Source organism: Salvia hispanica, chromosome 1, assembly GCF_023119035.1.
Source record: "Salvia hispanica cultivar TCC Black 2014 chromosome 1, UniMelb_Shisp_WGS_1.0, whole genome shotgun sequence".
Taxonomy (NCBI): Eukaryota; Viridiplantae; Streptophyta; class Magnoliopsida; order Lamiales; family Lamiaceae; genus Salvia; species Salvia hispanica.
The window spans coordinates 52,716,930-52,737,929 of NC_062965.1; the positions used below are offsets into that span (position 1 = coordinate 52,716,930).

The 21,000-nt window shown below is 38.5% G+C and overlaps 3 protein-coding genes across 4 annotated transcripts; 2 read left to right on the forward strand and 1 right to left on the reverse strand.

Annotated features, from left to right (window-relative positions):
- The first annotated feature begins 2,859 nt into the window (after nt 1-2,859).
- Nucleotides 2,860-10,834, forward strand: LOC125200578 (epidermal growth factor receptor substrate 15-like 1). The gene is made up of 13 exons (XM_048098232.1): nt 2,860-3,237; nt 3,755-5,132; nt 5,791-6,006; nt 6,084-6,304; nt 6,729-6,803; nt 6,931-7,002; nt 7,104-7,202; nt 7,868-7,939; nt 8,039-8,153; nt 8,983-9,051; nt 9,231-9,525; nt 9,638-9,713; nt 9,957-10,834. The coding sequence occupies exons 1-13, from the start codon at nt 3,103-3,105 to the stop codon at nt 10,356-10,358; spliced, it is 3,225 nt and encodes a 1,074-aa protein (XP_047954189.1). The 5' UTR covers nt 2,860-3,102; the 3' UTR covers nt 10,359-10,834.
- Nucleotides 10,835-12,849: 2,015 nt separating this feature from the next.
- Nucleotides 12,850-16,705, forward strand: LOC125200579 (U-box domain-containing protein 44-like). The gene is made up of 3 exons (XM_048098234.1): nt 12,850-13,104; nt 14,015-14,575; nt 14,668-16,705. The coding sequence occupies exons 2-3, from the start codon at nt 14,021-14,023 to the stop codon at nt 16,552-16,554; spliced, it is 2,442 nt and encodes an 813-aa protein (XP_047954191.1). The 5' UTR covers nt 12,850-13,104; nt 14,015-14,020; the 3' UTR covers nt 16,555-16,705.
- Nucleotides 16,706-19,681, reverse strand: LOC125200580 (F-box/kelch-repeat protein At5g42350-like). 2 transcript variants are annotated; one of them, XM_048098236.1, is made up of 3 exons: nt 19,471-19,681; nt 18,923-18,964; nt 16,706-18,715 (listed from the first exon to the last, which is right to left on the reverse strand). In XM_048098236.1, exon 3 carries the CDS (start codon nt 18,617-18,619, stop codon nt 16,913-16,915), a length of 1,707 nt encoding a protein of 568 aa, XP_047954193.1. In that variant the 5' UTR covers nt 18,620-18,715; nt 18,923-18,964; nt 19,471-19,681; the 3' UTR covers nt 16,706-16,912. The 2 variants fall into 2 exon arrangements, with proteins under 2 accessions (XP_047954193.1, XP_047954192.1); XM_048098235.1 differs by lacking the exon at nt 18,923-18,964.
- Between the last annotated feature and the right edge of the window lie 1,319 nt (nt 19,682-21,000).

The following is a 21,000-nucleotide window of genomic DNA, read 5'->3' on the forward strand; positions in this document are numbered from 1 at the left end:
AATTATTGTAACCGTTAAGTAGTGTTTAGGAAGATTAAATTATATAGCACATAATGTGTAACTCCTTAATTTGTGTAACCATTCATACATTGCTGATGGTAATAAATATAAATACGATAATTTTTTGATTAAATGATAATCAAATCAAACATATGAATGAAACTATATAGCGTGTAATAATGTTAAATTTATTTTATGTCATTTACAAATTTTAGGCTGAACTTGTTTTAAAACTTTTACACCACATTGCTTAGCCCAAAATGATTTTAAGAAATATCTAAACACAGCGACAGTTACAGAAATTAAATGGATTCAAAGTGGAAGGTCATTTAATAATTTTTCTTAATTACATATGCATCCTTTGTATAAAATAATTATTCAAAACATCCCATATTCAAAACATCCCAAAACTCACTTTTATATAGATAGATTGTTGACAATATATTGATATGTTGACTACAGGTACTTATTTTCTCATTTTGTATGTATAGATTGTTGACAGTATATTTATTTTATTTTGACTGCATGTACTTATTTTCTTGTTTTGTATCAATAGTACTCCCTCCGTCTCCGATTAAAAGTCACACTTTTCCATTTTGGTCCGTCGCTAATTAAGAGTCACATTTCATTTTTACTATAAATAGTAAGTAGGCCCCGCATTCCACTAACTCAATTCACTCACATTTTATTATAAAACCAATATAAAAAAATGGATCTCATATTCCACTAATTTTTTCATCCAACTTTTCTTTACATTTCTAAAACTCGTGTCCGGTCAAAGTGTGACTCTTAATCAGGGACGGAGGAAGTATGTCTTAACTTTCAATATTTTTGTTACTCCTTACCCAACTAAAAATAATAGAACAGTTTTTTCAAGCTAACCCTATTTTTGAAGAGGACTAAATTCATAATTCAAGCAATTGCATAAAATTGCAATAAACAATTTGACACTAGTCTAATTGGTCTAATTTTGGTAGCCAAGAATGATAAAAATTAATCTATTTTTTTTAATGGATGGATGGAATAGAATTCTCTAAAATTAGTTTGGTAATATCTAGATCATTTTAGTAATAAAACAAAAAGAATATAAAAGAACACATCAGAGAAAATTAGAAGAACTAAGGAAGACCTTTAAATATAAGTGGGTTATATCATTTTATACAAGTTAAGTTTGAAAATAAGTATTTCTTAGTTTCGCAGATAACTGAATAAAGAGAATAATCAAAGATAAAAACTTCATTATAGTATATATAAATTTCCTTCCACGACATGTGATATCATCCCAGTTAAATGAGAAACATATGGCACAAATGAGAAAGTATTCAATGGTGAAAGAGCTCTATTATCATAAAGAAAATATAATATTATACATTAATATATATAGATTTATTTTTGAAAAATGATTAATAACTTGAACTATGTTTACCTTGAAGTTAGAATTACTGATCGTGCAGATTCATCAATCCTCATAAAAACGACAACATGATTCAAGCACCACAAGCTAAATGTGTTGGTCCAACCACCTGTAACATTTTCACGCACTAATAACATTATGCTTTTAAATTAGCTAAAGACAGATAAAAGCCCAGTTTTTTTTAACTCTATAGTGCAAACAACAAATCACTTGATATGTACATTTTGAATTATTTTATAGTAAGTCTCTTAGTGAATCCTCAGCAATAACTTATCATACTCATTTTGCATAAAATTCTAGAGGAGAAGAAGAGGAGATTCATAGAATAATTTTCGCATCAGAATTATAAAAATATAAATTCAAGGGCATTAGTGTTAATTAGTGGACTCTTTAGACTATTGATTAAATCCATAATGTTATTTCTCAAGTTGGCATAGTTTATTTATCAATGACGAAACTAAAATAAAACAAATGTAATTTAACACTTATTATATATAATCATAGGGGTGTATTATATTGTCAACTCAACTTTAAATTGCTAACTACAACTAAATAATAGACATTGGATCATGAAATCAAGGCATAAGATTATTCATCTATGAATATCAATACAATGCACATAACATTAAATTGCTAACTACAACTAAATAATAAACATTAGATCATGAAATGAAGACATAAGATTATTCATCTATGAATATCAATACAATGCACATAATATGTCAATTAGAGTATTGTGTCAATTGAGCAAAAGTTAGTTATAACCAACTTTTAAAAAACATCCAGAAAAAAAACTAATTATAACTATCTCAATCTAAATTATTTTTTTACACAACTTTTATCAAATTAAATATAATTTTATAAGGATTATAAAGAGATTTCACTTGCCTATGTTCCGATGTAAAATTTTTTTAAAAAATCTTGAATTTTCGTATTTTTTGGATAGCAGTTCAATATCAAGATAGCTATCATAATATGTCAATATAATATATATATAAAATGTGAATGCTAAATTGTGTTGACATATTCAATGAATCGTATTGATATGTTTAATACACTATATTGACATTTTAATAAAAAACTCTAATTTGGTAGTTTTCTTATCTTTTTGAATATAAATAATAATAAAACGAAATTACACTGACAATTTGTAGACCACTAGATCTCTACTAATCTTATAATATTAAATAAGTTGTAATTAGCAATTAAAGATTCAGTTAACAATTCATCACACCCTCATATATTCACACATAGATACCAAGAATAAATAACAAAGAAATATAACCACAATAATATTAAATGCAGATAATAAAAATATGTCATGATAGGAAATTAGGAATAAAACAATAAAATAAAAGAATAAATAATCCGTGCAAACCGATGTTGTACTTTTGGATATCCAATGTTGTACCTTATAAAATTCCCCATAAAAGAAAAAAAAAATTCGACCAGTAAAGTTAATTGTTCGTTAAATCGTCTCTGATCTCTCCAATCGCATCATCTCCCCCATTTTTCTCCTTCGACCCGACGTTGAATTCCCATAAATTTCCCCCCAATTGATTACAAATTGCCAATTATGAGTTCTGTTTGAGCTGATTGCGTCGCGAGTTTGGAGCTTAAGATACCGGTGGACGTTGATATTGATGGAGTAATGTGGTGATCTAGGGTTTGGAGAAGGGGCATAAGAAATGGCGGGAGTAGGCATGGAGAAATTCGAGGAGTACTTCCAGAAGGCGGATGCGGATCGCGACGGCCGGATCAGTGGAGCTGAGGCGGTGAATTTTCTGCAGGGATCCAATTTGCCCAGACAAGTCCTTGCGCAGGTTAATTTCATTACTTTATGTTTCGTTTTTAGCTCAATTTCGGTAGTTTGCGAGTTTAACTTAACTATACGTTGGTAATTTCGGCTGGCGTGTTTTGGGTTCCGTCAGTCAAGTTTGAAATGTTTCCATCTAATATCCGGGGATGTGGATGTTTAGAGGTTTTAGTCATTGGTTAGTACTGTTATGGGTTTTCAGAGTTGTATTAAGGTGATGGAGTTGTGGGAGTAATAGTAATGTTTGTAGTAAGCTGAGCAATGGAGTTGGATTGCTCACTTTATGTCTGGAACTTTATACTCAATAATGGAAGAGGTTTAAAATTGAACCTCTCACCTTTCTAACCAACAGTGGGATGGGATGCAATTAAATACTTGATGATAGCTGTCTTACACTTTGGGGATTGTTAAGAGTAATTGAGTAACCCAGCTAGCAGATATGCCACAGTGCCCCCTGCTCATCCTGATTTGTTTGATGATTATAATGTGCTGATGTTTGTTCTATATCGAACTTGTTGCTGCAGATATGGATGTATGCTGACCAAAATGGCACTGGTTTTCTCAGTCGTCCTGAGTTTTATAATGCTCTTAAGCTTGTTACAGTGGCTCAAAGCAAGCGAGAATTAACAAAAGATATTGTTAAGGCAGCCTTATATACTCCGGCTTCTGCCAAAATCCCACCCCCCCAAATAAATGTACCCGCTACACCTGGACCACACCCAAGCCCAGTGGTTGCTTCACCTTTGACACAGGTCGGTGCAACTCCCCAACCATCTTCTCAAAATCTTGGATTCAGAGGACCTGCTCCTCCTACTTCAAGCTTTAACCAGCAATCTGGAACAGTTCTGTCAACTTCAGGCATGAACCAACAGCTTAGACCGGTGCCTTCTTCTACTGGCATGAACCAGCAGTTTGGGATGGTACCTTCAAGTGTGGGAGTGAACCAACAATCTGGGACAGTTCTGTCAACTTCAGGCATGAACCAACAACTTAGACCGGTGCCTTCTCCTACTGGCATGAACCATCAGTTTGGGATGGGACCTTCAAGTGTGGGAGTGAACCAACAGCTTTTACAGGGACAGCCTGCCAGTCTGAACCATCAGTATGGCCAGGTTCCCCCAAATACAAATGTGAACCCACAATTTTTCCCCTCACAAGGTAGTCAGGTGAGACCTCCTATATCCATGCCTACTGGTCCTGCTTCACGTCCACCTCAGGCGGCTAGTGGTCCATATATTTCTGGAGGCATGACTGGAATTGGCCTTCCAAACACAAATAATGGTTTTTCAGTTGGGTCTTCCGTTGGACCTGCTACACAAGTTTCAGATAGAGGAGTTAATCCATCCATATCATCAGTTGCTCCAAATTCCCAAGACCCACTTGCATCCTTCTCGGGTGCCAAGGATCCTAAAGCATTTGTTAGTTCAGGTATTGGGCCTAATTCATCTGCCATGTTTTCTAGTGACCTGTTCTCTGCAAATCAGTCTTCATCCCAAAAAGTTTATTCTACTCCGCAACAACCTACAAGTAGCCTGCCTACATCTACTGCTGTTGACCCTGTTAGTTCGAGTGCCCAGACTTCGGCTAAGCCTGATCCCTTTGAAGCTTTACATAGCACTCTCAGAAAACCACCTGCTGCAGTTCCGGCTGCACAGACACAGTATGTCCCCAAGCCTAATCAGCAGGCTCCAACTCAAGTTACCTCCTCAGGCTTGACACCTGTATCCCTAACGGGTATGGGGAATGCAATGTCAGAGCCCTCACAGATTTCATGGCCAAAAATGACACGAGCTGACATTCAAAAGTATGCAAAAGTTTTTATGGAAGTAGACACTGATAGAGATGGGAAAATTACTGGTGATCAGGCTCGCAACCTGTTCTTGGGTTGGAGGCTGCCAAGAGGTATGGACTTCATTAGCTATATTCATACTCCTCTAATGGTTTCTACTCAAACAATTACGGTTGAATTTAGTTAGTGATATTTTTCTTACAAAAGTTTTATGATTATGCACATCCTACCTATTTATCACCATTCCATGATGAACTTATCTGGTCATCTGGAATGCCACCTAATATTCATAAAATACTTGTACACTTCGCAATTCTCCTTTACTATTTGACGGCTAATGGAATGTCCTTTGTATTCTTATGCTTTACTGTCTGGAAGTATTGTTGAATTTCATGAATAACCTTGATGCTTGCGGATTATGGAGTTATGCATGTGCATTAACCATTTGAAATTTTGTCATATGGAGTACTCCATAACTTATTGTAAAGCTGCTAAGTGCTAACACATCTAGGAGCAGATTTAGATGTCATGCTAATTCCTAAGTTGAATTCTTTGCCCAGATGCTTCTGTCAATTCAAATCTGTAGAAGTCTATTTATAGATTTCTGAGCGGTCCAACTATGATTTTCTTTGCTGTGAACTTTGTTTATTATTTCTATTTGTCCTCCCTCTCCCCCTTTTTGGGTGTGTGAGTGGCCTAGAACATAAAAATATATACCAGCATATTACTAGATAACAACACACTTACCAATATATATGTGATCATCTCCAGAGGTCTTAAAGCAGATTTGGGATCTATCAGATCAAGATAGTGATAGCATGCTTTCTTTAAGGGAGTTCTGTGTTGCACTCTATTTGATGGAGCGGTACAGGGAAGGAAAGCCTCTTCCATCTGTGATCCCAAATAGTGTCATGCTCGACGAAACTTTAGTAACTTTGGCTGGTCCACCTACAGCTTATGGTGGTATGACATGGAATCCTGCTTCAGGTACTGATTGGGTTGCGCTTGTCTTAATTTTAACTTGCGTCCTTCAAACTGTTATGCCTGATTTCTCTTGGTTTTAGGAATAAGACCACAGCAGGGCTTGCCTGGTGTTCAACCAGTTACGCATGCTGGTTTAAGACCACCATTGCAGCCAGTAGTCTCTCAGGCTGATGGATCAAGGCAATATAATCAGAATGCTGGAGGTCGTACATTAGATAATTCACTTGGAAATCAACACAGTAATGGGCTGGTCAATGCTTTGGATGTTGGGGGTCAGGAAGCAGCAGAAACTACTGAAAAGGTACCTGTTGCCATTCCATCCCCTTGCATCTTTTGGTTGTATCTAGGATTATCCTTTTTTTAATTCAACTTCAAGTCTTTCTGGTCATTATACTTTGTCTTGTTGTCTTGAGTGTTCTTGAAGATTTGTATGTCTCCATTGTGTTTGTATTTATCTGTATTTCCAGTGGAAAAGATCCTTTGGTAAGATTCTTTTGTGATTTTTCACCTCAAACTCGCTGAAGTCAAAATAGATTCGGATGAGGATTTGTACCTTGTGTAAGGATGTTAATGAGCGTGCCATATTTTTGGACTAAAACTTTTGTCGTCAGTTGTGTAAGAAAAAAAAAGCATCCCGCCTTCAATCCAATCCCAACCATATAGATCCTTTGTGAGCACCAAGTTCTATAAACTTGGTCTAACAAGTTTCTTGTAATGAATGGTAGGTTGACAACAAGGAGAATGTGCTTTTGGATTCCAGAGAGAAGCTTGAATACTATCGAACAAAAATGCAAGACCTTGTACGCCACTGTACTCATTAAACTTATGCTTGCTATTTGCCATCATAATTATGCACAACCACAATTACCTAATTTTGATGCATATGATTTACAATTATTTGCCTTCTTTGTCAAAATTGTATTTCAGGTTTTGTACAAAAGTAGATGTGATAATCGACTTAATGAAATTACAGAAAGGGCTAGAGCTGACAAGAGCGAGGTATGTTTGGAATTCAAGATACACACTCAAGCAGTCAACTCCATTGCACTTAAGTATTCACAATATTATTGATTATTTGAGGAAATTTATTTAAAATCCAGGCTGAGTTGCTGGAGAAGAAATATCAAGAAAAATACAAACAAGTTGCAGAAATTCATTCAAAGTTAACTATTGAAGAGGCTTCCTTTCGTGACATTCAGGCAAGTTTTACTTTGATCCTACCGCTGACATTGTTCGTATCATCTACTTGTTTGCTTGGCTGACCATACAAGCTTTATAATTGCTCAGCCACTTAGAATTTGATTAAGGTGGAGTTTGTCTAAGTTTATAATTGAGTTACTTAGAATTTCATTAAGGTGTAGTAAAATAGAAAAGGTTGTGAAGAAATCCAGATGAGTTGCTCCCTCATTTTTTTTTGCATTTGCTCTTGACGTCTTTGACATGGTCTTTTCAATCTACAATACCCATCCCCATTTATGTTGAGAGATTACAAGATAAATTGTCTTCATTCACCAAACCTTACTGTGAATGGACCACTGACGGGATGACAGCCACATTACCAGATTCAGTTTGATATCACTGTTACGGTGTTACCCCATTTTAGATGTTTTCATCCCGGCCTAGCCAGAAATCCTAATTGCTGCCTGCTAGTGCTATGTGGTATTAATGTATCCTAATTTCCATTCGGAACCTCCTTCCTTCCATTGCGACTCTAAAAGCACATATTTCTGTAATGCTCAGTTTTCTTGTGGACTTCTCTGAATTTCCTTCTGATGCATATTGTGGTTGTGTAACCTACTTGAATTTATCTCCCTCTCAACGATTATTGTTAAATTGATTCATAGCCAATATTACATATTAATAGGAACGGAAGATGGAGTTACAACAAGCAATTACCAAAATGGAACAAGGTGGAAGTGCTGATGGTATTCTTCAGGTTAGTACCGTCGCTTAGCTAGGATGGCGTTTGGTCTTTTACATGCCCTTCAGCCGTTTGAAGTTGCATTTGATTTACGTACCTGCCACCTGGTTTTAGGTGCGTGCTGATCGTATACAATCCGATCTTGAGGAACTATTAAAAGCATTGGCTGAACGTTGCAAGAAACATTCTGTAGAAGTCAAGTCTGCGGCAATAATTGAGCTTCCCCAAGGTAATCTTATATTGACCATGACTTTGCATCATTCCATCACCACTTCACTCTCTCTCATGCTGGAAATGATATCAATGTTATGCTCACGCCAACTAAAGAACTTCATGCTTTATTCCTTAATCTGATCATTTCCTTTGCATTCATAAATTTGGTGTTCTAGTTACTACATTTCATATGACCCAAAAATAAAGGCTGAAAGTTTAGTGGCAAAAAAACAAAAGAAGAAATAGAGCTCGTTTTTCCATGTTATAGGTGTTTGGTAGCAGAACATTATTGTATTAGCCAATAAAAAATTTGAGATGGGAACTAGTGGAAAGGTTCAAATAAAAAATGGAGGGAAGAGAGTTGATGAATATAAGGCTAAGGGTACACGAAAGCCATGAAATGAAGTGGTGAAGGCTTGAAGCAATCTCAGATATCTAAGCAATGTATGGAAACTAGAGAGATAGTATGTTCTGGTTGCGGTTTTTAGTCTTATAGTGGTCTTAGAGTTTGAGTTAAGGGAATCAGGAACAGCAATTTATGGATTACTGTTAGTGCAAGAAATGCAGTATCAGTTTTTTAGTGTCACTGGCTACTTCATAAGTCAAGTTAAATACCAAACAGTGTTTCAATAACTTCACCAAACATGAGGTTCACCAGATATGTAGCATGAACATTGAATCACCTTACGTCGAGTTTTTATCACTAATTACAACATTTGTGTTCATACCTCTACTTACTATCCACATCATCCATTTTGTCATACCTGAATCTCATTCATTATGCTTAATTTAATTTTAATTTGTCACTGCCTGGCCATTAAATTTATTCTTATTTTTTTCTTAAGGTTGGCAACCTGGGATCCCAGAGATAGCAGCGGTATGGGATGAAGATTGGGACAAGTTTGATGATGAAGGTTTGACATCTCTTACCCTCGTCCTTGCCATTGCACTTCCGTACACAATTACACATAATTGTTCTCATTCCCACATAATTTTCAATGACCTCTTAATCTGAAGTCTGCTTTTACAATGAATTCTTGCATTATTAAAAATAAATCTTGCATTATAGATGACATACCCTTTTTTCTTACAGGATTTTCTTTTGATGTTGCCCTTCCTGAAAAGGGCAAGCCAGCATCTGTTGAGAGAGAAAAATCTTCTCCAACGCATAGCTATTCCCCCCCTGATTCACCCTCCAATGCTTCCGAGCCTGAGAAACCCTTTGTGGCCGGGCCTAGTGCCTTCGATGCAGAATCAGTTTTCAGTGCCGATGAGTCAAAGAGTCCACGTGGAAGTCCAGAGAGGCCAACATCATATGAAAGTCCGTCTAAAGAATACTCAGAGGGTCATTTCAGAAAAAGCTCTGATGGAGATGCTGAAACCAACAGGTCTAATTTTTTTTTGCCATACAGTGACACACTGCACAGCCTTCTTAATCATCAAACTATCTTGTGAGTTTCTTCATTGCATGCTCTTGATCCTTATATCCCTGACCTGCAGAGGCTTTGATGAACCTTCTTGGGGTGATTTTGATAACAATGATGATATTGATTCAGTGTGGGGCTTCAATACTAAGGCAAGTAGTTTTGTTGCCTGCTTTCTCTTATTTATTATGTTCATGAGACTGACAATTTTATCACACAATTTTTGCCAGAAAAATGATTCTTTGATCTGTATGTGAAATGTGCATAGACTTGATAGTCATTTCTTAATGGAACTTTACATCCAGCTCAAGCTAGAGTGAAACATTCGTTGAATTTTGAAGTACTTTCTGACTATCATTATTATTTTTTGTTTAATTTACGATCACTACTATTAGGATCCTGACGGTGCAAAGAACGACGAAAAATATTTCTTCGGCTCTAATGATTTTGGTGCAAGTTCAGAAAGAAGCATCTCTCCTCATGCAGAAAGTGCATTCCCAAAGAGTAACCTGTTCTTTGAGGATTCTGTTCCCAGCACCCCACTTACGAGGGCCGGTGATTCTCCAAGGTATGGCAATGATTCAAGAGACCCGTTCGAGAGTTTCTCAAGGTATGATTCGTTCAGCACACAGGATCATGCCTCATCTCCCCGTGGAGAGACCTATGGTCGGTTTGACTCCATAAGTAGCTCGAGGGGCTTTGACCACAGCAGCAATTATTCATTTGATGACTCCGACCCCTTCGGTTCTAGTGGCCCATTTAAGGTCTCGTCAGATACCAGTAAAGAAAAATTCTAGACGATTCGGGACTGTACACGTGAAATTACACAAAACAGCAGCAGCATTGAGATTTTACCTGCGTTTGATCACTGCAGAAATCAGCAAATTTTTGTAGTATGATATTGCTCCAGAAAGAAGATAGTAGAACGACAGGCATATGCGCGTTCTGCTTCGCGTATACGGTGTAAAAGATGATCACAAGACGCAGGAATGCAATATTTGAAGATTTCTTGGGAAATTTTTTGTTGTCGCCCTTTCCTGCTGAAGACGAGCTGCTTGTATTCTTTTCATTATTTTTCCCCAAGAATTGTTTCTTTTACTTCTGTTTTGGGATTCTTGTTTCTTTTTTTACTTTTGTTAATTCCATTTGTGTTGTTCTTTTGGGTTCGGGATGTGTGTGACTGTACAAGAAATTATCTAATACTATGTTGTAATTGATGACTGAAAACATGATGTATTTTCCTTTGTAATCTATATTCTGATGATGTGCTGAATTTGGTATTGTAATTTAGCAGTTCTGGTTTCTCATGGAATTTCGCATAACACATTCTTTATTTACTCGAACTATCAACTCTTTTGATGGTGGAGATGGGAACCTTACTCACTCAACATTTCGTCTATAGAAAATTAAATAAACATTGCAAAGATTACTTTTAACTAATTGTTTAATCCTATATTTAAATACCATAGGGAGATTAATAAGTGAAATTTTGTAAAAATTCAAAGCAAATCTCAGTCATTGGATTTTATGCTGTAATCGTTAGATTAATGCCACGTGTCATCTAATAATGGAGAAAATATTCAGTGGTCCGAGCATACCACGTGGAAAGATGATGTGGTATGTCCTCCCAATAATATTGACAAATAAACATACACAATGGCCCAACCTCCAACTAGAAACATACATGGCTATGCAATATATGGAAGTTTTGCATATTTCACATATAACAAATATAGCCATAAATACAACACAGATCTATTTTTTTATGAACTTAAAATTTTCAAATCAATTAAAAAAGTCATTGTTGCTGCTATATATTGCGGAAAAAAAAATTCAAAAATTTTAATCAACAACTTACAATATGTGATAAAATTTGCTTTTATTTTTTATTGTTAGCATTTTTATAGCTAGTATTTCACACAATAAAATATAAAGATAGTTAATAGTAGTATAATAATGAAAATGTTTAAAAAGTTCAAAACGCTTATTTTTATGCAATTAAAAGGAGATTATATTGGTTAAAAGATATCAACTAAAAAACAAATAAGAAATAATTTTATAAAACTAAATATGTAAAATTTATTATTACTTAATCAAAAAAGAACAATTATATGTATCTTGCAGAAGAGATAAATTTTTTTAAGAAATACAATTCTTACTAATGATATTTAACAAATTTTATCTTGTTGCAAGACTGAAATAAACTTATATATGAACATAATCGTACTAATAGTTAAAAACATATTTACTTGACTAAAAAAAATTAAATTTTGTTCATCGATTATGCTAAATTGTTGAAGTATGTTTTAATTTATATGTGTGTATATATATTATATGTATATATTAGTATAGGGGTGCGCTATGGTCCATAAGTGAAATCCTGTAAAAAATCAAAGCGAATCTCAGCCCTTGGATCCTTAGATTGGATGGTTGTAATCATAATATCCGAGATACATTATTACACTAAAAGCTTTACATTATTATCTAGGCTACATTATTAGACTGCACAATCTACATTATTAGACTACACCGTGTTACATTATTAGCCGAGCTACATTATTAGACTACAAAACCTACATTATTAGGTGACACGTGGCATTAATCTAACGGTTACATTACAGGATCCAATGGCTGAGATTTGCTTTGATTTTTGACAGAATTTCACTTATGGACCTGATCACATCCCTATTAGTATATATGGGACATGCAAAACTTCCAAATCAAATTAAATTTCTTCCGTTAGTTAGGTTTATATATGGCTATATTTGTTATATGTGAAATATGCAAAACTTCCATATATTGCATAGCCATGTATGTTTCTAATTGGAGGTTGGGCCATTGTACATGTTTATTTGTTAAAATATTATTGGGAGGACATACCACATCAGCTTTCCACGTGGTATGTCCGGACCACTGAATATTTTCTCCTAATAATATAGATTGTGTAGTCTAATAATATAGGTCGACTAATAATGTATCGTTTTTAATGTAATAATGGTTTGGATATTAAGATCACATCCATCCAATCTAAGAATCCAAGGGCTGAGATTTGCTTTGATTTAAGACAGAATTTACCTTATGCACCATAGTGCACCCCAAATACTATATTCACATGTCAAAGAAACATTTATTATCCAATTGTAGTAACGAACACATAAACGAAGACATAACTAATTTTCCCTCTAAACGAAACACATAACTGATTCCGACAACAAAATTCTATTCTCTTGAAACTCAAAAATTTCACTCTCATAAAAAATGCAGCAGCTGCGAATAATTGACTGCTCATTTCTCAGTCAACACATCATAGTAGTATAGTTCTCCAACAAAACGTTCTTTCTTGTTTCCTTCCTTTCATTTTTTCCCCTTAATATTTGTCACACTCTCTCTCCCCATCTCCGCTACATCCCCCATGATTCAAGGAGTCCAAAGTTTTGATTTTTTGCAATTTGGTTGGATTTTCTCGAGTTTCTTTTGACACCCATTTGGAGTTTTTCTGCCCCATCCACCACCAAGTTGTGTTCTTGACATTTTCTATTTGAGGTAATCGATCTACCACCTCTTGCAATGTTTAGCTTTTTGGATGCTGATTGAGTGTTCTAGGATTGTGGAGCTTTCTGGGTTAATTTTATTTTATTGAACTGAGAGTTTCTTGATTTTGAGCATGTGTGGTTGGATTGTTGCCTGATCTCTTTAGGGTTTAGGTCTCAATTTCAGCTTGTTTAGATGGAGTGGAGTGGAGTGGATTGAAAATTCTTACAATTTTTCTTTGAATTGTTGTTAGAAGCTGAGAATTAGCAACTGTGTGATCATAGTTGTTTGTAAACATCTTCAGCCTGCAAGTTAGTAAATCATTAGTAGTACTAAATTTATTCAGATGAAAGCTTAGGTTTTCTATTTTCTTTCTAGGACTCGTTTGTGCTCTTTGTAGGTGATATTTTCTATTGTTGTTATGAACTGAAAATCAAAGTGAAAGAATGTAATGTGAAGTGGCTTTTCATCAAATCTTCACCTTGAGAAGTAGTACTACTAGGTGTTGTAGATGAAAACTTAATGCCTAGTATTTGGAATTCGGGGATGATCTGAAGCACGATCACGAGCTCCCCTACTAATATCCTAGCCGGAATAGGAACTAGGGATGCGTTTTTTAGATTGAGAGCATGTCAGAAAGTTGAAGAGGCTTGATTTTAGGACCTTCATTTGCATCATGTATAACAGATTGTTTTGTTTTATGTCAATCTGATTATGTTGTTCAGTTTTAGATTGACTTGATGTGGGGTTTTCTAGGGCTCTTACACGCCTCTTTAGGTAATTTTCGTGGGCGTTGGGTGGGCGATAATGAGTTTTGCAGACAGGATATGAGCTAGGAACGCGCTGTCTGGATTGGAAAATCGATGTAATGAAGTTGAAGTGGCTTGTTTCTTGTGTTGATGATATTGTTTCCTCTTTCTAGGTTTCTATGGACGGGAACTGGGATGTGAGCTACGAGAAGGGTGCTCAATCGGATGACAGCCACCATTTCGACAGATTATATCTGGAACCGATCTATGATGCTTTTATATGCCCCTTGACAAAGCAGGTGATGCGGGATCCCGTGACCTTGGAAAACGGGCAGACATTCGAGAGAGAGGCCATCGAGAAATGGTTCAAGGAGTGCAGGGAGAACAGCAGGAAGATGGTGTGCCCGTTAACGCTGAGGGAGTTGAGAAGCACTGAACTGAATCCGAGCATAGCATTGAGGAACACGATTGAGGAATGGAATGCAAGGAGCGAGGCAGCTCAGGTCGACATGGCTCGTAGATCCTTATCCCTGTCGACCCCAGAGAGTGATACCATACAGGCTCTGAAGTTCATCCAGGGCCTCTGCCTGAAAAGCCACTCGAACAAGCACATGATCCGCCACGAAGAGCTGATACCCATGATTGTTGACATGCTGAAGAGCAGCAGTCGGAGGGTCCGGAGCAAAGCTCTGGAAACGATTCAGATTGTGGTGGAGGACAACGATGATAATAAGGTTGTCGAAGGTTGATACTTGTGCATTTTTAGTTGCCTGCCTCGGTTGGTTTTCTGCTAGCTTGCATCGCTCACAGTGTCGTGGTTTTGCAGGATATAACGGCAGAAGGTGACACGGTGAGAACAGTGGTGAAGTTCCTATCGCACGAGCAGTCGAAAGAAAGAGAAGAAGCTGTTGCTTTGCTGTATGAGCTCTCTAAATCAGAAAGACTCTGTGAGAAGATTGGCTCTGTTAATGGAGCTATTCTCATTTTGGTAGGGATGGCTAGCAGCAACTCGGAGGACGTCTTGACAGTCGAAAAGGCTGAACAGACGCTAGAAAACCTCGCTCGTTGCGAGAACAATGTGCGACAGATGGCCGAATGCGGCAGATTGCAGCCCCTTCTGCACCTGCTACTCGAAGGATCTGCGGAAACCAAACTGTCGATGGCAGCATTGCTTGGTGAGCTGGTGCTGGACAACGAGGTGAAGGTGTTTGTGGCGAGGACAGCCGGTTTCTCGCTGATCAATCTGATGAAGAGTAACGATGTGAAGTCGAGGGAGCCTGCGTTGAAGGCTTTGAACCAGATCTCGTCGGATGACACGAGTGCGAAGGTTCTGATCGAGGCAGATATCCTTCCGCCTCTCGTTCAGGATCTCTTCACTGTCGGGGTCAAGCAGCTGCCGATGCGGCTGAAGGAGATTTCGGCTACGATTCTTGCAAATGTGGTGAACTCGGGCTACGATTTTGACTCGATCGAAGTTGGACCGGACCACCAGAGTCTCGTTTCGGAGGAGGTCATTCATAACCTCCTGCATCTCATCAGCAACACCGGCCCTGCGATCGGGTGCAAGCTCCTTGAAGTGCTCGTTGGGCTATCGGCTTCGCCCTCCACCGTGTATAGTGTTGTCTCGGCCATCAAAAGCTCCGGTGCTATCATGAGCTTGGTGCAGTTTGTCGAGACGCCTCAGCTAGATCTGAGGCTCGCACCGATCAAGCTTCTTCGGAACCTCTCGCCGCACATGGGGCAGGAGCTGGCCGGCTGCTTGCACGGCACATCTGGGACGCTCGGAAGCCTGATCAGAGTGACGTCGGAGAACGTAGGGATAACCGAGGAGCAGGCAGCAGCGGTCGGACTACTAGCGGATCTCCCGGAGAGAGATGCTGGCCTGACGAGACGGATGCTGGCCGAGGGCGCGTTCGAGCTCTTCATCTCGAGAGTAACAAGAATCCGGCAAGGGGAGACCCGAGGGAGCCGGTTCATGACTCCATATCTCGAAGGGCTCGTCAAGGTTCTATCAAGGATCACATTCGCCCTATCGGATGAGTCCGGCGCCGCCCGCGCGCTCTGCCGGGAGCACAACCTCGCGGCCCTCTTCATCGACCTCCTCCAAATGAACGGCCTCGACAACGTGCAGATGGTATCGGCTATGGCGTTGGAAAACCTATCGCAAGACACAAAGAACTTGACGAGGCTGCCAGAGTTTGCCCCTCCCGGCTTCTGTGCCACGGTCTTCTTCTGCATAAGCAAGCCTCCGATCATCACCGGGCTCTGCCAGGTCCACCGCGGCACGTGCTCGTTGAGAGAGACGTTCTGCATCCTGGAAGGGCAGGCCGTGGACAAGCTCGTCGCGCTCCTCGACCACACCAACGAGAACGTGGTCGAGGCATCGCTCGCGGCTCTTTGCACCCTGTTGGATGACGAGGTGGACATAGACAATGGCGTGCGGGCATTGCTCGACGTGGAAGGAGTGAAGCCTATACTCGACGTGCTGCTCGAGAAACGGACGGACAGCCTGAGAAGGAGGGCCGTCTGGGCCGTGGAGAGACTGCTGAGAAACAACGAGATCGCCAGCGAAGTATCGGACAGTCCCAACGTCTGCACGGCGCTCGTGGACGCGTTCCAACACGGAGACTACCTGACCCGACAGATCGCCGAGCGCGCATTGAGGCGTGTAGACAAGATCCCCAACTTCTCAGGAATCTTTGCAAACAAGTAGATACTGTAACTTTTCTTTTTCTTTTTCTTTTGTATCATTGTTTAAACATTTTTTCCCTTCTCTTTTTCCTTCCCATTTTTGGAAATAATTCATTGTTGTATTATGGTTACAAATCTTGAATCAATGATTATGCACTAATTTTTTGGATTTATTATCTTGATGTATAGTAATCATTCAATGTGTGGACATATTACATTAGGACCAACTTACATCCTTGTACAATAATACAAACACAAAAATAATAAGAAAGAGAAGACAATTGTGACAAAAACTAGCAATCTCATCAGAGAAAGAATCAATCAAGAAATGATGAGGGAAAAAGATTAAGCCACGACTCATTTCTTCAAATTTACCTGAGTTACAAGCGCAGCACAGCCATCGATTTGGTCAAGCACGATGAAGCGTCAATGTCACGGGCCGCGTGGTTCCTCGAGACGTGGTTCCAGCCGTTGCCGTCGAACATTGTCACAAACTCGAGCACCTGCCCGAAAATCTTGAACATCTCGACTCCGAAGACAAGATCTTCATCGGCCACGAACGCAGCGTTCCAGTCCATTGGAGCGTCCGGGTGCACGGACACTGCCTTCCAAGAGTGGTGCGCGAGATCGAGCTCCCAAAGCTTCCGAATCGCCTTGTTCCTCCTCCCGATCTGCCCGTCGCCTTCGCACCATGATACAGAGAGCATAAGTAGGCGGCCCTTGAACGAAACAAGCTTCGGATTGTACTCGTGCACGCGGGGCGGAGTCAGGGTCATCTGAATCCTGATCCAGTGTCCCCGCTCTATGTCGTACCCGGCGAGCCGGTCGCTTTCCGAGTAGACGTAGAAGATCCCGTTGCAAACGACGCCGGAGCAAGCCAATCCGAAGTCTAGAGGGATTCTTGGGATATCGGTCCATTTATTTGAAGCAGGGTCGTAGATCTCGCCCGAATCGAGCGGCTCGTCCCACGATCCGAGCCCCCCTACGGCGATGAGAACAAACTTTCGACCTTCTTTACTGCGTCGACCATTCTCCTGCTTTTGCTGCACGTGCGGCTTGACACTGTGGAACGAGGCGGAACTCTCGTTTTCGTCTTGAGAGCTCCTCGTCTGGCGTCTAACTGAAAGCCGGTGAGGATCCTCGTAAACATCCGACACACCACCAACTCTCGACCTGTGGAAACGTCTCTCCGGCTGAGCTACCTGGTTTCTGATGATCAAACAATTCGGATTAACCTCCGAGATCCCGAGAACCGGAGATGACCGAGGGTGGTTCATGGATGCAACTTTACGCGATGATTTACTTAAGGGGTTGAACACTATCACGCTCCTATGTGTCTTGAACGAGCTGCGATCCACCCTACCGGAATTGGCCAGGCTCGAACGACCCCCAACTATGTAAATATTGTCGAGGATACTCGAGACAGAGAACAGAAACCTCCCCTTGAGAGCAGGTGAATCGATCTTGTGCCATTCCTTTAGGGAAACATCCAACGCGTGCACCTCTCCCATACAGAAACCGTCTTTAACAATGCCAAACAGAAACAACCATGGACTCTCGAACGAGCACTCCCTCCTCGTCTGCATGAACCTACGAGTCGTTGTCAAGCTCCTCCACTTCTTGCAGACAAGACGAGCGTTCATGAGACTTCTCAACGGGAGCCTCACCAAGCACATCTCCAGAACATCGTCCGGGAGGTGGGCGTTCAAGCTATCCCTCTCTTGAGATTTCAAGAGCCTCCGGTTGTTCTTCCTCCACAGCTTCTCTTTCCTACCATACGAAAAGCAGTCGACAGTTGCTTCCTCGTTTCCACACATTGCAATGTACCCCTTTCCTTCATCACTCCCACTCGACCGCCTCCTACACCCTGTCTCCCCAAATTCTTCGCCCGTGTCAGCGCCTACTTTGCACCCTCCAACTCTACCGTAGAGAGTCAGGCAACTCAAAGACACCCCAGCTGTATCACCCTCCACACAACCCTCACTTCTGTTTCCCATTCTTTTCCATTTCTGGCTCATACTTCTAACTAGACGTTTGGACACGCTCAAAGACTCGCGTTCCTGATCAATCAGTTCTCCCGAGGCCATTGTAAGTCGGTTTTGTCAAATACCGGATCACTAAGTTCTCCTGGGGTCTACCTCAAAGCAATCAAGGTACCACTAATTTCGTCCTTGTTCATCGACCTACATTACAACACAAAAGAACATTTAAATTCAACGGAATACGAACATCAACAGGATCAACATACCAAAGTGGTATATACATAAAGAATAATCGGGACACAGATTTGCAGTCTGAAAAGCATCAGACTTTTGATTTCTCATGGAATATCAATAATCAAGATTCAAGAACTTGCACATATAGTTATTTGAAGCAAGAAGATAACTCACTATTCCTTCATCCATTAACTGATAAGAGATATTCCCTTGACACTGAGACATTAAAATTCAAGAATTACACAGAGCTAAGACAACATTTGGGATCAAATCAAGCACTACTATGTTTGCATTAAGACAATAAACATGAATTGAATTCTACTTGTGAGTTTGATCATGACTGGCTTTGTGCATTTTGAGTTTGATGAAGAAAATGCAAATAATTGCAATATCTATGATTAGGTACAAAAAAAATACTGAGAAAATTATCCAAGAACACCAAAATTAGTTTGCAAAGTAGAAATGCCATTTGCCCCCAATTGTTTCCACTACCAAACAGATTTTTTTTTGTCTCCATATGATATTATCCCAATTTCAAACTAAAATACACACAGACAAAAAATTAGAACTACAAAACCGCAATCAAGAACGAGATAATCATCTATGAACAAGAAAAGTAGTAGAAAAACAGCAACACCACCACCTCAAAAAACAAACACAGAGAGAGAGAGAAAGCTGAGAAAAATGGAAAATAAAAATAAAAATAAAAATAAAAAACAGACCTTGGAAATTAAAAGGAGCTAAAGTTTCAGAGCCCAATTCAAGATTCAGTCAGAAAAGAAAAGGGTCTCCCCCATTCAGATCCAATCTGTGCAAAAGCTCAAATCTTTCTGAAGTTTGAGCATATTAAAAATGGAGCATTTATGGGAGTGACTGTCCATTACAGAATTAATAAGAGAAATAAAAACATTGTGTTAGATGATGGGAATTTTCTTTTATTTTAATTTGTGTTAGTTGGGAATGAAAAACTTTCAGTAAAGTGACATTGATGGCTCGACCAAACCAGATCGAATGATGATTGCTGAAATTGACACTTATTGTTTGTATTTATTTCCATTCATTCATATAGTTATGTGAAGATCTATGTATTATTCGACTTCAATTCTTTTCTTTTTTGGCTTTTGTGGTTTCTTGATTTGTTTCTTTTTCCATTTTCTCTTTTCTTGTTAGGTGCGGTGCTCAAGGCCTAAATTACTCCTACTTTATATGGTGAATTTTGTATTTAGAAGTGGAATTAATAAATTATTAATTGAATTAAATGCGAGGAAAGTATTTGACACTAAAATTTATTGCAATTTGACTATAGTGAAATATATACAGGGTGTTTGTAAAGATTTTAAAATTCTATTCTATTACTTGTTTTAAATGAAAAGTAGAAATTTCTTAACTACAAATCATATTCTATATGTGTATTCTACTATTTACAATTTAATTAACGTTAGCGAAAAAAATTAGTATCTTTAACTAAATAACATTAGTATGAACAAAATACATAGCAAATACACAAATTTTTTAACTTCCAAATGTAATTTTGTAAATTAAAAATGACATGATTAGGTTAGTCATTAGTGACATCTATTCTACTAATGATGGGTTGTCACTTTCTTGTATCCTTCTTTTCTCTTTTTGTGAATTTTATATAGTGGTAATTAATTGACTAAGTGAGAGGGTAAATTATGATTAGTAGACTATAATTTCCTCCACGTGTAGTGTAATGATAGGGCGTGATGCTCGCCGTCAATAAGGAAAAGCCCATTCTATTATATTATCAAATACGATTTTAATCATGGGATCATCAATTTATTAATTACTAATACGATTCAAATTATGATGTTTGATTTGAATTACTAATAATCACGAGCATAACGCTTCCATTCATTTGGTCAAGGAGGAAAATCTGTCTATGATATCCCAACTTCTACTATTGATTAATTAATTTAATATGGTTGATTTTGGAAGCTAATTAAATGCATTGTATTTTAACCCCACATTTGTACTTCTAAAGTATGTATTTAGTAAATAAAATTATATCAAGGGATATACATACGAATATGGATATGGGCCAAGCCCATTTATTTGAACCTCAAATCCATATGAATTATCTAATCCCACATAGGAAAAGAACTTACCAAGTGGCACGATCTTATTGGATGCAACACCACACTCATGTGATGACGTGGCACTAATGCATTTTATTTTTGTATTCAATCTGTGTAGAGATCAACCAGCAGAAGACAATTCAGAGCAAAAAT

Coding starts and splice junctions, on each gene's coding strand:
- LOC125200578 (XM_048098232.1), top strand. CDS start 3,103: ATGGCGGGAGTAGGCATGGAGAAATTCGAGGAGTACTTCCAGAAGGCG. Junction 8,154..8,982: donor AATAATTGAGCTTCCCCAAG/GTAATCTTATAT, acceptor TTTTTTCTTAAG/GTTGGCAACCTGGGATCCCA. Junction 9,052..9,230: donor GGACAAGTTTGATGATGAAG/GTTTGACATCTC, acceptor TTTTTCTTACAG/GATTTTCTTTTGATGTTGCC.
- LOC125200579 (XM_048098234.1), top strand. CDS start 14,021: ATGGACGGGAACTGGGATGTGAGCTACGAGAAGGGTGCTCAATCGGAT. Junction 14,576..14,667: donor AGGACAACGATGATAATAAG/GTTGTCGAAGGT, acceptor GTGGTTTTGCAG/GATATAACGGCAGAAGGTGA.
- LOC125200580 (XM_048098235.1), bottom strand. CDS start 18,619: ATGGCCTCGGGAGAACTGATTGATCAGGAACGCGAGTCTTTGAGCGTG.